The sequence below is a fragment of the Thermobia domestica genome, chromosome 8 (genome assembly GCF_964235325.1).
Source record: "Thermobia domestica chromosome 8, izTheDome1.hap1.1, whole genome shotgun sequence".
NCBI lineage: Eukaryota > Metazoa > Arthropoda > Insecta > Zygentoma > Lepismatidae > Thermobia > Thermobia domestica.
In genome coordinates, this window is record NC_137461.1 from 173877455 (window position 1) to 173896881 (window position 19427).

The 19427-nt window shown below is 35.4% G+C and overlaps 1 protein-coding gene across 1 annotated transcript in view; it reads right to left on the bottom strand.

Annotated features, from left to right (window-relative positions):
- Positions 1-19427, bottom strand: part of LOC145693355 (uncharacterized) — a 1690974-nt gene that overhangs the window by 900739 nt on the left and 770808 nt on the right. Inside the window, exon 14 of the mRNA XM_081769282.1 lies at positions 16994-17127. Coding sequence (XP_081625408.1) covers positions 16994-17127 — 134 coding nt within the window. The remainder of the gene's footprint in view (positions 1-16993; positions 17128-19427) is intronic.

The following is a 19427-nucleotide window of genomic DNA, read 5'->3' on the forward strand; positions in this document are numbered from 1 at the left end:
TGGTAAAAAGAGTTTTACCCTAATAAATAAGAGATGAGTGTTAATAATACTGTCGGAAATGACATAATAAAAATGCAGTCAAATCAATTGGTGAAAGTAGAAAACAACAGAATGAAAAATTTAAGTAAATATACCGTAATTGAATTAATAAAAGTACGTAAAGAAACAGGAATAAAAATATATTCTTGATTAAGAAAATCAGAATTCATCAACCTTATTAAACAACATGAAAATGAATATAAGAGATCACAACTTGCAAACGTATTCCGTTTTAAACAAGATGTATTTGAAAACCAAAAGTAAAAAACGAAATTTTAACAATCGATTTAAACTTCAAAATTGAGCATTTAAAATGAAGATTAGAAACATGAAGATTTTAAACAGATTATAAAGCTAGGAGAGTATATTAATTCAACATCAAAAGCTTTAATAAACAGAATGAAAGTCATATTAAAGAAACAGCTTATTAAATATTAATCTTTGGATAAACTGTTAATATAAGAAAATCAAAACTTTTACTTTAACACTAATAACAAAGAAGTGTATCACTCAATTTATTTTAACAAATATTAAGAACAAGAATGAATGAGTTCCAGCTAGAGGTTCTGGTTGGCAGATAGTAATGTCAGTGACATATTTTTACTTCTCATAATATGGACAGCCAGGCACATCTGTGTTGGAAATCGTGTTTGCAGAAACACCCAGTCCACCCTTGCAATTTCATTTCACCCAATCTTCCTAATGATTAACACAGTTTGTAAAAAGAAAGAAAAAGTTTGTGTAATTTGAATGTAATTGATTAATTAATTGAGTCGCCATTTTTGTAAAACGAAACAATGGAAGAAAATTTAATTGAGTGTAGTAATGGAAAAGTCGTGTATCATATGGTTAAAAGAAATTATATCTTAAAGTAAAATTAACTTTCATTGTAAAGCATTGATTCTATTCTTAGATTCATTGTCTTTGTTTTTATTTATTTATCAGACTTCAGAAGATTTTATCTGCAATGTAAATTCAAAGACTGTGCATTGTAGAACACGACGATAACGACTCAATTATATTTCCTTCTTACATTAGAAAGTTAGAAAAGGAAATTATACAGTTAACAGGAAAGAAGAAGAGGGAGGACAAGGAGGAAAGAAAGAAGAAGAAGAAGAACTAGAATGATCTTGCGAAGAAATAATCTATCTCAAAAGAGTAGTGGATAAAATAAAACAATACAGACAAAGGAATTCAAATAATATATGATAAAGAAAGAATAAGGTAGAGAGGGGAGAAGAAGAAGGAGAAAGAGGGAAAAGAAAATATGGGATAATCGCCGAAATATAGTTGAAAGCATAATAGTGTATTACATGTATGCTGTACTCCCGTTAGTCTTCATAAAAATCAATATTAAACCTGTTGCAGTTACACACATGCCAACTCATATAGCTCTCACCTGGATCGAAGTAAATACTCAAGGTGGATTTACTCAAACCCAACCCAGAAGATGAGAAAGATTAGATTAGATTTGTTAATTTCAATCAGATTTTAATCTATATGTTGTATCTGAACTTCTCATTCAACAGTTAAACCACTACTGGGGAATAGAAAAAAAAATCAGACTGAATATCATAGAGTTAATATATACTTGAAGTTCTCAGAAGATTCTTTTAGTGGCTATTTTCACTAGTTTTATTCACTTGTTTCTCGCTTACGTTGAAGAGCCACAACTGATCAGTAACAAAAGATTTATATTTGACATATTCATGTTCTTCATGAACTATGACATACATTTACAACTCTAACTTGTTTGTGAGTATCTGAATAGTAAATAGTCACCACTTCTTAATATTATTGTAGGTTCCTTTACTTAAAACTAAAATCATAAATACACACCATTCATTCCACCTTAAGACAAGAATTTCAATGTATCAGGTTAATTTGTTTTAGAAGAAAATCCACTAACTACTTTTCTGTATATTTTATTACAACAAATGAAAGAAAAAAGAAAAGTAAGAAAAGTAACGAGAAATTTATTCAAATACATATATATAAACAACAGTATTATCACTTATACACTACATTGTAGTGTATTAATAACTTTTCATATCAATAGACATAATAGATTTATAGACATTTCGATACTCAAGAAGAAGCATCGCAATTTTCGTTTAAACTTTGTTTATATAAGTCTAAGACGTTGAAACATAAGATATTATGCTACTGAAGGTAGCCTGGGACATGGTCTCTAGGTTTATGATAAGGAGACAAATTCTCCTATAGTTCCCCACAATCATAAAAAAAAGTAATATGACCTATACATGGTCTGGTTATTATCGAAGCAAAACGAAATCTTGTATGAGTCCATTCAGTTCAAAGATTTTATTATATATCTACATTGAATCGTGTCCATTTTCGCGCTATTCTTAGCGTCCATTCGCAATTACTGTTAACTAGCTTATAATTGTATATTTGATACGTTATGATATGTTATGATATGATTTGATATGTTATGTTTCATAGGTAACTCGCGGTAGTCTGCTGACCTACTTTATCTCAGACATGCATTTAGTAGATTAATATAATACAGTTAGAAACACAAATATTTCACATAAAACAAGAAAAAAAGAAGAAACTCACTTTCATCAATTCTCTCGGTATACTCTTTATATTTTATGCACACAAATCTGAATGAAACAAATATGGCAGCAAATCGCGAGTCGGGTAGATATTAACCGGGAAGACAACGATGCACATCGTTCCATCGGACGATACATTAAACGAATAGATATACAGTACATCGTCATCGATACATTCGCATTAACAAAATATCAACATCTTTATAGATGAGACTTTATTGAGTTACCCCGCTGTCGCATGCCCAGTTCACACAAAGGGGGTGGGTGGATAAGTATAGCGAAATGGCCTCAGATGAATCTTGGGACGACAAGTAGGTGGTATGTAGGTACCCCCAAGATACATCAATCTCTCACATTTCAAACCTCAATTCTCATTGGTTCATGAGAAATGGCGCAAAATCGGAAAAGTGGGATTATTTTATTTCTCAAGAATGGCTCGATCAATTTTATTCAAACTTGGATGTATATAAGAGCTTTGTCTAAGACAATTAACAGTTCCCCCCGACCATTCTCCCCTCTCAAAAAGATCGATTCAATATTTTGAGCCCTTTTTGACCTATGACGGTCTGCAAGCACAATGATGAGAAAATAAATTTTAGATGTCGCTTTAACCCTACAATCACATACGTATATTTTTCCAAAATTGTGTCACGGGTACACCATGGTCAAAATTAGCCAAAACCAATCATACCGCATCTAGAAAGTGGCAATTCCATAAAGAACAGCTATTGACGTATCTTTAGAATATTTGCTACGTGAATGAATGAGAAATCACTTCAAAAGCGCCATTTGATGGCCTTCCCGTTCCCATTTTGATCCAAAATGAAACTGCTGATATTGGTGTTTATTTCATATGAACCAATCAGCCTTATATGAATATCAAGTTAAAGTTGCCATCAGACCCTGTAAGTATTCCATTTGAGGATGCCTGAAATTTCAGTATGTGTGTTCGTACGTAGGCCCTATAAAAAGATCAATGTTACCTATACCTATAGTGTCCAAAGTGAAATAACCTCAGCTGGAAAGAGAATGACCATCATCAACAACATAATGTAATGCAACCTTTGTTGCAGTGTCTCCCATAGGTCCTGAGAGGAGGGGGGATGGGGATAAGAAGCAGGGTAGTGGAAAACTGCAGCATTTGAACAAAAGTTACATTTCATCCAAGAAATAGAAGAAAATATTATTCAAACGGAAAGTAAATTACATGTAAGAAGTACAAGTATTTCAATGTCTGAAAAAATAAGGATGAAAGGAACATTGTAGTACGTACTTCAGTCCTTGTCACCGTTTTCATTTATGACCACACAAATGTCGCGATCGAAAATTTTGTTCAATATTTGTGCTGGTTTTGGGATCCTCGACAAATGTCTTAACTTAGGTAATAAATAATGACTGCAACATGAGAGCAAGAGCCAACTGTTCGCAATCCATTTGCACTGTCACAACAATACCTAATGACACTTTTGCAACCTTTTAGATGAAGCATTTGTGTGGCTTGTTTTACGTTTGTTTTGAATGCACTGTCGTTTTCAATACCTTGTCGTTATCTTTAACATACTGCATATTAATATTACCTCTTTCATCCAACATTTCAGCTAAATAACATATTGGCTGTTTATATTGGAAGGATCCACAAAAAAATCTTACAAATCTTTTTCGGTCATTCAAGGAAAATCCTCAAGATCCTGTGAAGAAATAGATGTAAACGGAAATTCTCTTGTTCGCAATTTCTTCCGTTCAACAAAGGCTGCAAAGTTGTTTTCGTTTCCTGAAGTTTTCGTAGATTTCATGATTGCGGCGATTGTGGAGTGGTTTTCATCTCGTGTGACACGTATGGAGAATTTATTGTGTAGAGAACTAGCAATTCCATAATACGGGCCGATACTAGGTCATTTCATTGTCAAATATTTTATCCAGCAGACGATACTTTTCTTTCGGCATTCCATGTGTAGCTTCAACTTCCCAACGAATTCTTGTAGCAAACCTAGTATCATTTATTTCTGCAGTGGACAATTGTGATTTTTTACCTTTAAATGCAGGCATAAGAACTTCGTACCTTTGCCCTCAATATAAGTTTTACATGATCTATATTTTAATACACTATCAATTTACTAATATAAAAGGTACAATTCTTATGTATTGGGGGATCTTGCCCTCCCCCCAAAGAAAAATCGCAAAAGACGTTCCTGGCTGTCAGTATTCTTTTTCGCGACAAATTCACAAAATTACATTCATTGTTTCGTGTTTGTTTTAAAGTGACAAGGACAAGTAAGTACTCAGTTTACCTGCACGTGAGCTATTTGCAACTCTTACAACATCTAGCCTGAACTCAATCTCTCTCCACGTATTCTGTAACATCTGAGGTGTTATTGAAGCAATCGCATTCCTAAGACGGTTCTTCAGTTCATCAAAGTTACGCACCTTTCAGCAGAATACACAAGATCTTTCACACGTCGAAAGTTACGTTGAACATTTTTTGTCTCTGCAAACAACCACATGCATTGCGCCTATTCGACTGCCGACGCTATTTCTGTTTACTAGCGCCGTCACCGGTAGTTGTTCAAGTATGAAAATTTGCTGAACAAAACGTTTTGAGTTTTCCTTCAGTATGATTTTTTTCCTTCTGTATCTTTAACGATATTAAAACTATACACTTTTAAAAACCGTCAGTCTCATTTGGACACTCTATATATATATACAGGGTGGCCCATTTTAATCTTTCCACAGAAATATCTCGAAAACGCTTGAACATAAATGAACTGAACAAAAACTCAAATACGACATACCATGGGGCAAATCGAATTGCGATATCGCGTTGCCCCCAGGGCCGCTCTTCAAGGGGGCCCAGGGCCCAGCTTTAAAATTTTAAATGTGGCAAAAGATTTTTCATATTGGCCTCCATATTCAAAATGGCCGCCAAGATATGTTACCTGTATCAGATAAACGTTCAGTACCACTAATATGAAAATAGTTGAGCATAAATGAACCAAACAAAAGCTCAACTAGGAAAGCCATAAGGGCATATCGAATGATGTTGTCACGATGCCCCCACGGCCACCCTTCATGGGGGCCCAGGACCTAACTTTAAAATTTTAAATAGAAACATGGAGCGAGTGATACTTTGTTCGATAGATCTTCAAACATTAAACAGAGTTGTGATAAGATATTTTTCATATGGGTCACCGTATTCAAAATGGCCGCTGAGACATGACGCCTGTATCAGATTAAGCGTCCAGTACTACTAATATGAAAGCGGTTGGAGATAAATTAACAGAACAAAAAGTGAAACAGAAAATGATATAAAGCACGTCGAATGATGTCGTTGTGACTCCCAGGGCCGCCTTTCATGGGGCCCACGGCACTACTTCAAAATTGTCAATGTAAAAAAAAAAAAAAAAAATAGGTCAAGTGATACCTCGTTTGATAGATCTTTAAAAACTAAAGGTGTTGTGGCAAAAGATTTTTCATATCGGTCACCGTGTTCCAAATGGCTGCCAGGATATGGCGCCTGTATCAGATAAAACATTCAGTACCACTAATATGAAAACGGTTAGAAATAAATCAATAAGATAAAACTCGTATAGGAAATCACAGACGGTATTTATCATTCCACGCCTCGAGAATAATCCAACGGAGAAAAATATTATTAAAGTGTAAGTGTCATAACGCTAAAGAGGAATTCTAATTCTTAGAAAATGATCTTTCCGATCTCTCCCGTAAGTGGTGAAGCGGAAATGAATGGTAAAATGAGAACCTCGCTTTTACTTGCAATAGGTATGGTTTGTCTGACACACTTGGGTGTACAAGTCACTGGTACTGTAATGAACAAATATTGTGCAGACGACTTTTGAGCAAAACCAACGTTTGTACACGTAGTTTTAAAATTGTGTTGTTCGACAAATTGGTTTCGCATTTCAGTTGATTAATTTTTGCACAAATCATTGCTTGCAATCAAAATGGAAGGGACCATTTACAAAAATTTTACCTACTTTTTTCCACTTCTGACATCTATCTGTTATTCAGATAATTTTGTTGTGTAGATACAATTTGCAAAAACTGAAGTTCCAATTTGCAATTTCACCGTTCCTTCCCGTTCCGCTTCACCCACTTACGAAGGACGTTGGAACGATGATTTTCTAGGAACTAGATTTTCTCCTTTGCATTATGGCACTTTTACTCTAATTATGTTCTCCTCTGTTGCAACATTTTAGAGCCCTGGAATGATAAATATCCTCTGTGATTTCTTATAGGAGTTTTATTCTGTTCATCAGTGGCGGCGATACTGGCTTCGCCCCCCCCCCCCCCCACACACACAAAAACTGAACAAAAGGCCATGTGTTACTCGAATTTCATTTACAATTTCTATATGCGTACTATTGTACCATTTTACATTGTTAACAGTCAGGCACGTAGCCAGCCTGATTGCTTAGGGCGGGCAATGATGAATACTGAGGGGGCAATGGGAGGGACCACAAAAACTCTTTCTCTCTCTGTATATAGTTTCTCTCTATATATATAGTTTCTGTTCCTTGAGGCGCTTGTTTTTGTCAATGTCTATGTTCATTTATATATATTTATTTATTATTTATGGAATCTATAAGAAAGTTGAAACACTTTATTGTGGTGATAATATTACAATACCAAATCCACGACTATCAAATATCATCATTAACATTTTCGTTGAAATGATGGTATATAATTCAAAATATATTTTAATGCACTAAGTAGTACTAAAAGTAAAGAATAATAATTTATTTTAGGAACATTTATTAACTGTTATCTAAATTATAGTATTTTGGAACTACAATACTTTTATTATAAGTAGATTATGGAATATTTTTATGTATAAAAATTAAGAAACAACCCTGACATAAGTAAAATTTTTTACAGTTCTTATGTAAGTAATTACATCAAAAGGAGTTTACGTGAGCACTTCGCAAATTCAATTACAAGCTGGTCTAGATCTAGTGCACGCAGAATATCTTTGCTGTAAGCCAGGAGAACGAGGTCCGATTTTCTTTCATGTCCAATAGACAGACGTTAAGGTCGAAGGAGAGCTATCAGATGTGAGAAGCAGCTTTCGACCGTGGACGTAGAAGACGGAATAATTACAGCAGCTTCTGTAAGCATCTTTAGGCCTGGAAAAGCCTCGCCATACTTTCCAATTCGTTTTGTGAGCTCTTCCAGAGATGATGTCTTGTTGATCAGTCGATTTGCTAGATCTATTTCTTGCTGCAAATTCTGAAGCACTTTGCAATGCAGGTCTTTGTACTTTACACCACACAGAGGTTTCAAATTTTCTTCACTTCTTTTCTCGCTCAGTAAGTGGTGAATGGCACCAATCACAGCTGTCCCTGTCTCACTGAATCTGCTCCGAATTTCTTCGACGGAGATATCGAGAACTTCGCAGAATAATCTTTTCAGCTCCTTCTCGTCTTCCTTTCCCTTCTCCAAATTTATGCCTTTCAAATCAACAACCGAATCAGCTAAGCGACTGGGGAGTGTGCATTTGCATTTCAATGGTTGCTGAATCGAAGTGTTTAAGGCATATGCCTTCATTGCATCGTGAAGGATATTTTCAAATATTCCTTCGTCTCGCCGGCAAGACCTGAGCTGTTCCGTTACCGATCCTATTAACTTCATAGCGGCATCAATGTCCAAATCTCTTCTTTGTAGCAGTGCGTTTGTCGGTTTTCGATATCCAAGAACCCTGAACATGAGCTCAGTAAGAAAACAGAAAATCTTAGTGGAGATCTGATGTAGTAAACCAGTAGCTTCAACTTTCATTGAGGCGTGTTCTTCACGAGAAGTTTGAATTGCCATCAGTGCGATTATTATGTGAAACCTGTCGTCATGAATTACAGAAACTGTGTCAAGATGTCCAGTCCAACGTTGTTCCAACAATCGCTTTAAACCCCCTACCTGCGTAATCTGCTACAACGCGTCCTTTTCTGAAAAAGTAATATAGTTGTTGACAAATATCAAAGAACTCATTCAGTTCAGGAATTGTGCCAATGGCTCTACAAATAACTAAATGTAATTGGTGATTGAAACAGTAAATAAACAAAATGTTCCTCTTCAAATCCTCAGACAAAAGAGCTTGCACTCCATTTTTCTCTCCACTCATGACAGGTGCTCCATCGTAGCACTGTGCACTTATCGTGTCGGTTTTGAATTCTACTTTTCATAAAACAATCTAAAATGGCGTTCTTAATGCTGGCAGCTTCTTGTTTGTCCAACTTCAGTATATCTACGCATCTTTCTTGCACTTTAAAATTCACAAGGTACCTAATTGCGACAGACAAATTTTCGATTCGTTGCTTGTCTCTGGTATCATCTGCAAGTAATGAACAAAATGTACACTTTCGTTTGCTTCATTTACTATTTTCCTCTTAACAGATTCTCCCATGAAATGAATTATCTCATTCTGAATATCCGGACTAGAGTATGTTGCATTGGCAGGGATAGTTTTGATAATTTCTGCTAATTTCGGATCTTTACGAATACTAAATTCAAACAAATTTAAGAACAAACCACTTGATTGTTTTCCGAGTTGCTCACACCCAGAATCTCCCCTAAAGCAGCGGTGCCCACAAAGGGGGGCTATGACGCAAACTGCGTCATTGAAATATTTGGGGCGGGGTTAAAACTCTATATAAATATGTTTGATGGGGTGTAAAAATTAATCGAAAAGATTTTTTTTCATGGAAGAACACCTACGGATAGACAATTGAGGGGGGTGCGTCATGGATATGAGGGGGGGGGGACCACTGCCTAAAAGACAACTGATTCACAGCCAAGAATTGAATAACACACTTCCATCACACTTTTCACATAGTACCTATTATTCATAATTACATTACTACACACCTTCTTCACGACAGTTTTCCCTAGGTCCTCACGTGTCCGTTGCTCCAAGTAGCAAGCCGCAGCGTGCCTATGAGTTTCAGAATCGGAGTGACGAAAAACTCCCTTATTTTTCTCGGTTGCATGCTTCCAGTCTCTGAAACCATTCTGCACAAATGAGGGATCACTGTTTCTTGACAGATATTTCCGACATGGGAAGCAAAAGGCAGCATCTAACATAACAGAATACTCGAGCCAATCCTACGTTTTGTACCATATTCGACGAAATCGTCGAATTGAACGAGAAATGCTGGAACCTGGAAGAATTGCCAGATGCGGCTGAGCGGGTTTTGTATCACCAAGGTCTGATATATGGTGTAAATCAACACCAACATGGTGGAAATCAGATGTTTGACGTTTAGTTTCTTCTTTATCTTCTACACATGTTGATACAGATGACCCTGCTTCTGAATTAGTTTCATTTTCGATAACTTTTGCAACGAAAAATGATTTGATGGATGTCTGCTTCATATTTATGGCATTATAATAGTCGGTAGAGTAGCTGGAAACGTCTGGCGAGGTACATTTGTCTGTAGTTCATTTTCTACTGTTTTTGTTTCCTTCTGGAAATTCGCTAAGCACTCTGCTACTTATTATTGCGCGCAATTATAATTGTGTGTGACAAAATCTTTTTAAAATAATAGGTTCGGTGATCTGCTGCCTGTTGATTTTTTCTCTGAGTGCATATAAGGAGTTAACGTTCTCTTCATTCCGTATATTTGTAAACAAATCGTGAAACAAATGGTTCAGAGCCACTCAGAAAACAAAGTGAGCCGATGCAAACTGCTATTTAGAAACATTTTACAATCATTGATTTATTTTCGTGGGTGCTCGGCGCAAAGACTCAAATCACGTGAAAATAGCATTGTTGCCGCTTTTACAATAAACAAAACTTCCGAATTTTTCACTGATTTTTTTTTTTTTTTTTTTTGTTTTTGTTTTTGTATCTGACTATTCTAGAGGCGCATGTACGTTTTCTCCAGACATCACAGTTTCGGTACGATTTTGATATATGAGACATACGTTTTCCTTTCACTGTAAGGAACATGAATATGTTGTATGTTTTACACCTTAATTACAGGCACACGTGAGTCTTGTACTGTCAAGTCGGCAAAACAAATGTTTTTTACCTGCAATGTTACACATACACAAGCCAGGCACTCACATTAATGAAACATAGCCTGTTTTTGGGTCAATTTTCATATGGGTATTCCTTGGAAGGGCATCTTGTCCAACATCTTGAATGCTTGTCGTGGTTGTGATTCTTCAAACCCTTGGAATGAGGGAAAGTAATACATGGGACATTATTGAGTATATCTAGCAATAAGAATAACTGTTGTTTTTCGTAGAAATATACGCCACGTTCAATTTCATTTGTTAGTAGTAGTAAATGCACGCTAAGTTCAATTTTATTTAGTAAATAAAATCACAAGATTTTCCTATTTGGGATTTGCTGAAACAATTTGAAACTTCTGGACAATGTCCTTTTTAGAGCGGAAAAAAAATATTTTAGAGCGGGCAAAAAATATTTTAGAGCGGGCAGTGCCCGCTCTAACCCCTCCCTGGCTACGGGCCTGTTAACAGTATTACCACTATGATTACAACTACTACGAATAATAATAATAATAATAATAATAATAATAATAATAATAATAATAATAATAATAATAATACAGTATAACCGGGTTAACCGAAATAAAGTAGAGGGCTTATTTCAGATATATTTATTTGTTTGTTTGTTAAGTCATAGACATCCACTACCGGGCCTGTACTACAGTATTTTTTATTTGTCTAAAATGTTTTGAAGATCAAATAGCTTTAAAGCTCTCTTTGTAGGCTACACTTACGTTGTTTATTAAATTTAAGGAGCTCAATAGTCTAGTGGTTAGACCGTTGAATTCATATCCACGTAATCCCGGGTTCAATCCTCCGCTGGAGTACTTCAAATTTTTGGAATCTGCCCAGTGTCGTGAGGAAAACTGGGGAGTAATACGCCTGTTGGGAGAGGATGACGCAATGGGCTGACCAGTTGTTCGTCATTCATGTGGTCGTAGGTCCACCAGTCGTTAATATATGGCGTTGACGCCGGCTCAGGACTTCAGGTCTGTTACGCCAGTGGTTCAGGTTTTAGTTTTCGGAAGAATAGTTTATCTTTATAACACATGGATTAGGCATAGCCTAGCGCGCCCCCATCCTCTAGATTATTCCCGTGCAGTACAGTACATTTTTTTTTTTTTTTTTTGAATTTACGATTTTGAATAATTCGGGTTTCGGTTATCCGGGATTATATTGTAACTACATTCCACACAGAGGAAAAATTAATGTGGAATATTTTTGTGTTCTAGTGTAAAATATACTACTTTCATTGCCTAGAATAAAACGGAATGGAAACTCTTCTTGTATCGTCACATCGGAACACGCAACACACATACACAAACACACATAATAAAACTAAGGAGAGGTATTGTAAGCATCATTATCACTATATTTCACTTTGAATGGAATAGAACACTACATTTTTAAGAACTGTTTACACGATAACCTTCGGTTCTCCAAGAGTAAGAATTTGTCTATAATTTTATCCGTTTTTTCCATGTTCGATTCTCAAAATGGCAAGCGCACGCAATCTACCTTCTGTTACGGTGCTCCATAATTAATTCTTGATAATTTTTAATTTTGAAAAACGTCTAACTGTTGCAGCAGTTGTGACAGGAAGTGTGAGGTACAGCTGTAAGTCAGTAGTCAAGTCCGGCAAACTACTTAAGAAGCAACTGTCTTCTTCAATTAACAAGTTGCAATGTTTCGAATTGTTTTCTTGGTAGATATTTCCAGCGAACACAATAATTTATTGAAATACGCGATAATTTATTGTAATACACGGTAATTGTAGTCTAAGATACACGATAACGAAAATATGGCATAATAGACTAATATAAATAATATTGTAAGGATTCCCACATTACAACAATAGCACATGTATAACGACTCGTGCCATTATTTACAAAAGCAGACGATACACTAAAGAGGAAGACACGAAGGAAACCGAAAGGAGACGGACCACACGAAAGGATCCCAAGGAGGACCCGGGATCGGAGGATCCCTCGGAAAAAAACCGGCTTTTTTGGAGAAAAAAAAACACGGTTTCTTCTGCTTCGCTTTTTTGCTTGGGAAATTTTGGTCTTTTTTTTTAAAAAAAAATCTGCTTTAAATTGATAAACCAGATTTTGTTTCGCTTCCCTATAACACAAAAAGTCATTTAATTAGTGGTTGATGCCGATAATAATATAAAACCTCGAAAATAAACCATGAATTTCGAAAAGATATTTCAAACAGTTTTACTTCTCCACATTTTTTCATTATGAATTCCAAAGGATTAACCAATGTATATAATAAGATTTTTTTTAACCTTCTACATACAAAAGTAAGCAGGGTTGGAAAGAACCATGGTTGTTTTTGAAAATGCCAAAAACCCATTTTTGGGGGAGAGTTTAAACTAGGTTTCTTTGGTTTAAACCAGGTTTTTTGGGTTTAAGTCTGGTCAGTAAATTTCTTAAATTGAAAAACTCCCGCCCTAGCCATCGGGAAAATCCCGCCATTGCTCTAAATGTAAAACAATAACGGAAAAATCCTGTTATGGCTTTGCATGTAAAATTTAAAGGTCAACGTATCATAATCAGTACGCTAAAAATGAGGTATTAAAGTACAAATTTAGTACGTACATATCACTGAAAGTACAATCCAAGCTAATGTTGGAAGCTACGTAGGCAATCGATAAATTTTGCCAATTTATATCAATATATTTAAGCAACCTTGGCTTCTTTATAAAACAACAGGCATTCAGGCATGCAGAAATATACAATTTAGTTTCGTTTCGTATGTTCAGGCTTAACATCCTTACGTAATACCGAGGTTATCAAGGAGAAAACTTTCGCTTAAAGTTACATCCGAACCGCTACTTTGTTTACACATGAAAGAAGGGTTGTGGTTCGACCGAGAATTGAACATGGGACACCTTGATTAAAAGGTGAAAAGGAAATAAAACTAATGCAGATGATTTGATGTGTGGAAACGTCACCATGAAGTTCACACGATTCGCATTTTTCGTTCTTTTTATTTATTTATTTATTTATTTTTTGGTTTAAACCAGTTATTAAAAAAACAGCTGGTATAAAGCAGCCAACCCTAAAAGTAAGCACTTCTTTAAAAAAAAAATAAAAAAAAATACACAAATAACTAGCAAAATTGTATGTAGTATTTTTATTTCAAAATATTCCATACCCTCTTTTTGGAACAAAATAAAATTAAAATAAAACATAAGAAAAATACTTAGATTTATATGATACACTTAAAGGCTGCCCACCTAGAGCTTTTGGTTTTGTATATTCTTGAAATTCTAGTTTTATATAAGCACCATCACGGTTTATTCAGTCCTCAAGTTTTCTGTATTTTTAACAAGAGGGATTGAACATGAAGGGTGTGAGATAAGAACATGGTAACCCATAATTTTACTATTTTAAGAAATTAGAAATTTTCTGCTGCACAATCCATTTTGAAAGTCGGAAAGCTGATTTTTCACATAAGTCTATACATGAGGGATTAAACGAAGCGGTATGCGTTGCTGCCTACCTGATGCTGCGTAACTCAGCAATTGAAAATGTGTTAGTTACCATGTTCTTGGCTCACACCCTTCATATCATTATGGAACTCTCCCCACCCCATTACCACCAAAAAAAAAAAAAAAAAAGGACTAGGGAATATATTTAAGTTAAGATAAATAGAACTGCACAACAAAACTGACTGAGTGGAGCTTTTGCACTTCTATTGGGAAGTCCGGGATTCAACTCAGCATTCGACCATTCTGACAAAACTTTTCTTCATTCCATCTATGAAGTAGAAATAGTGCGTGTACTGTGAGTTGGTCGACTTCATTTCTTATTGTTTTTAAATCGTTATTATTACTAATTACCAGCAGTGACGGTTTTGCGAAGGTTAGGGGGACTGTCTTTCGGACTGAAGCCTGTTCCCCAAAATTACGGAATGTCTAAAACAAACGAAATATCTATTAGTTATGCCTTTACTCATAAACCTTAAGCTCCCGTCAAATAAAAATTACGAATGTTTAGAAAAACTAAACATTAGTAAGAAAAAAACCCTCCCATAATATTTTTCTAAATCCGCCACTGATTCTCAGTATAAAATGATCTTCAAGGTTATATCCGGAAGATTATCTCTAGATATATAAATGAAACGAAATGCAGTATTAGTTATGCCTGTACTCATAAACTTCAAGCTCTTCCCAAATAAAATTAGGACATTTTAGAAAACGAAACAATCAGAGAAATCCGTCTCAAAGTACGTTTTTAAATCCGCTACTGATTATTTGTATAAATTAGTATTCAAGGTTGTATCCGGAAAATTATTGCTAAATCGTTGCACAGCTACAGTATAACAGAAATGTGGAAGTACGGTTAGACGAATATATTGAAAAACGTACGCTTTGACGGATATATAGAAAAACGTAAGTTTAACTTTTGCGCTAGAAGCTAGAGTACTAAGCTCTTAGAAATGAAACACAGATGACAAACTGAAATGATCCCGAAAAGAAAAAATGTCGATAACTCAAAAGTTAAAATAAAGTAAAATAGTCTCTAAAATTGCCCTCAAATACTACATTCTTCATGTTAGCTTTAATTCGTAAAACATGTGCTCCATCCACCGTGATGGTGAATTTTAGAGCGAAATATGGCATGGAATTCTAGGTCATGGAATTTAGGTCATGGAATTCTTATCTAACTATAGAATATACTATAAGAAAGCTATTTAGATAGAAAAATCATGAAAATGAAAAAAGCCAAAATTTTCAAAATTCTCGTTTTTTCCCAAAAAAGCCGGCTTTTTATGTGCAAAAAACCATCGATTCAAAAAAGCCGGCTTTTTTTTTTTGCATCTCTACTAGCAAGTGTTCTGAACGCCACCATGAGCTGAAGGGGCTCCCGCAAAACACCAATCTCCTTCATGTGGTCAATTAGGAGAAAATACACTATTAATTATTTTTTGAAAATTAAAGACACTATACTTAGAAATTTTATAATAAAATTGGTGAAAGGGAAAAGACACGCCTGGACCGCTATTTGTCTCTACCTACAAAACATTTAAATACACAAATGTTACATGGAAAATAGGAAAATCGTAAATATCAACCTGACACTCATGTTCACACTCATTATGATTTACCTTATTGTTTAATTTTAATGATTACTTCATTATTTAATTTAGTGAAACTGTTAGAATTAGTTACAGGCTGTGGAGAAACACCTTCAAAATGCATTAAAATTATAGGCTAAATGACGTGTAAAAGGTGCCTTGGTGAGCGTACTTTCTAGGGGCCCTGAGGTCCAGGGCTCCCCCGCGCCGCGCCCTGAGGTCCAGGGTCCAGGGCCCTTATCGCCGCCACTGCTGTTCATCCATTATTGTCTTGAACAGTTTTCATATTAGTGGTACTGAACGTTTTATCTGATACAGGCACCTTGTCTTGGTGGCCATTTTGACAACGGTGACCCACATGAACAATCTTTTACCACATCGATGTTTAGTGTATGAAAATCCATCGAACGACGTATCACGTGACCCATATTTTCGTTTAAAATTTCTAAGTTGGGCCTGTGCCTTCCTGAAAGGCGGTCCTGGGGGCACCGCGACATCATCATTCGATTTTCCGCATGGCTTTCCTATTTAAGTTTATGTTTGGTTCATTAATGTTCAACCGTTTTCCTAATACTGCTACTGGACGTTTATCTGCTACAGGTAACATATCTTGGCGGCTATTTTGAATACGGTGTCCGATATGAAAAATCGTTTGCCACATTGCTTTTTAGTTTTCGAAGATCTATCGAACGAGGTGTCACTCACCCCATATTTCCATTTAAAATTTTAAAGCTGGGCTCCAGGCCCCCTTGAAGAGCGGCCCTGGGTGACACCGGGGCATCAGCATTCAATTTGCCCCATGGCATTTTCTATTTGAGAGTTTTTGTTCAGTTCATTTATGTTTAACCGTTTTCGAAATATTTCCGTGTAAAGATTAAAATGGGCCATCATATATATATATATATATATATATATATATATACAGGGGCGGATCCAGGATATGATCAAGGGAGGGACTAAACCATGATTTGCCGTTTTATCCAGTGTAAAGCTGAATTGAAGCCCATTTTATCCAGTGTAAACCTGAGCTTAAAGGGGGGCTATAGCCCCTTAGCCCCCCCTTAGATCCGCCCTTGTATATATATATATATATATATATATATATATATATATATATATATATATATATATATATATATATATATATATATATATATATATATATATATATATATATATATATATGTGTGTGTGTGTGTGTGTGTGTGTGTGTGTATTGCCTAATAGAGAAATATTGCTTAGAAATATTAGCTACTTACATGTACCCGTCCAAGCCACGACTTCCAACGAGGAACTCCTTAGGAATTGTGGCATCATCACCTGGAACACCAGGTAAGCCATCGTAACCAGGACGCCCATCTAAACCAGGAATTCCTTGATCTCCGTAATTTCCCTTTAAAGAAGTAAAAGCACTTATTTAAAAAAAATACATATATATATATGTCTCAAGATAGATTAGTTTGGAATGAGGTACTATAAGAAGTCTAATGACCGTCTCCCATAAATTATGTGATGTGTGTGGCATGGTGAGAGAAGGAAGCTTGGCAAAATAATTTGCAAAATTAGAATGAAGGAAGGAGAATGTTTCAAGTTTTTCCACACATAAAAGGTTAAAGAGTTACAAATGAACCGAAGAAGTGTAATGCAATGTAAAAGTGGATACGATTCTGTTAAAATCACTCCACTTATAAGAAAAAAAGGGGCCTGCTGCGGTATAATAACTATCAATGTGAAATAACACAGCAAACTCCGAAACATATATTTAATTGTGGAAGTATTTTAAAACATAGTAAAAGTCGCAGGGCATTATTAGGAAATAAACCAATAGCAAAAGTAATAGCAAAATTTAAAAGACTTCAATAACCTAGCTGCACAGATATTAAAAATAATGAATTACAATACAGACTTGACATAGAGAGAAGTATAACAATAAAGAAATAATAAGGAAATCAATGTCTTCTCTCTGATCTGTGCAATGTTCTTTGATAAGCAGCTATTTGATCTTTCAGTTATTTCGGCACTCTCAAAATCGTGTGTATTTCTGTGTTGGTCATTTAGCGTACACCTTACTGTACGTTTTATAAATATGTGTATATTGACTAGCGTTTTGTAATTGTTTGTTAATATACAGTCGTACTATAACAGAAGTTACTGTGTTTCTGAAGTACTATGTAAGAAATACTTAATGGATGACTAGCGTAACATGGAAAAATTTCTCATCTGAAATTGTAATACAGTACTCAAGTGTACAACACTGCATTAAGTAAAATATAAAACTAACATGTACAGGTAAAAGACACATTCAAAATATCCTTTAAAAATATTTCATTCTTGAAGACCGAAGTATATTAAAAATGTTGTACCAGGTACTTTACTTGCGCTTCTCTCTCTCTCTCTCTCTCTCTCTCTCTCTCTCTCTATATATATATATATATATATATATATATATATATATATATATATATATAGGGGAAACCGTTGTACCTTGAGAATAGTGTAGCTTGGAACACTCGCATGTTTCTGAGGTCCTGTACTATCTAGTGGTGATTGAATGTATGATATGATGCTTTGACATTGTCAGACAATGCCATCGTGGTTTGTGTTCACAGGCGTGAGTGATTTACGAAAGTGGAAAAACTTTTTTCATAGAAAAACGAACTATTTACAAATTGAAATATTGTTTTCTAGTGCCATTACTGTGTATTGTTTGTAACATCTGTAATAATCTATTAGTTCAGGGGGATGAGGTGAGTACTTTTGTGACTTACTTTTCTACTTTAGATCTAGCGCTGTCATTGTAGCGCCATTTTAGTAATTGTCTACAGCCTCTTGTACCATGGAACAAAAACACATCTTGTACCTTGGAACATGTTCCAAGGTACATGGACTTATTGTCAATTGTATTTTTGAACATTATTTTGCTATCGTTGCAGCAATCAAAATGCCAGGAAGCTAAACAGGAAAGAAAAGGCCTGCCATTGACTCTAATACAATCAAGAACGCAATTAAAGCAGTCACTGCCGAGACTGGGGAGCGTATTTCAATTCTTGAATCTTGCAAAGTTTACCAAGTGTCATTAGCTACTTTATCCCGACATCTGAAATCTTTTAGACAGTCAGTGAAATAAACATTTGAGTATAGTGTAAAATATGATTTTCATCGTGTGTTTAATCAGCAAGAAGAGGAGAGATTTACTATATACATAACAACTACGGACCAAGATGTATTACGGGCTTACCAAAGAAGGTGCTCGACAACTGGCGTATCGATATGCTGGCGCTAATAATAAGACATATATAAAGATTTGGGATAATGTCCAAATTGCTGGGGAGGAGTGGATGCGAAGATGTATGAAGCGATACAGAGAATTAGCACTTAGAACACCAGAACCAACAAGTTTAGCGCGTGCGATATGTTTTAATAAGAACACTGTAAACCAATTTTTAGAGCACCTAGAAGATATTCATTGCAGATTTGGCCCAATCTCTCCATCAAGAATGTGGAATGTTGACGAGTCTGGCATGTGTAAGGTCCAAACACCCTCGAACATTGTCTCCCAGAAAGGTGAACGGCAAGTTGGTACCACTGTGTCAACGGAACGTAGAAATCTGATAACCATGATAGAAACAGTAAATGCAATTGTCAACCATATACTGCCAATGTTCATCTTTCCCCGTGTAAATTTTTAAAACT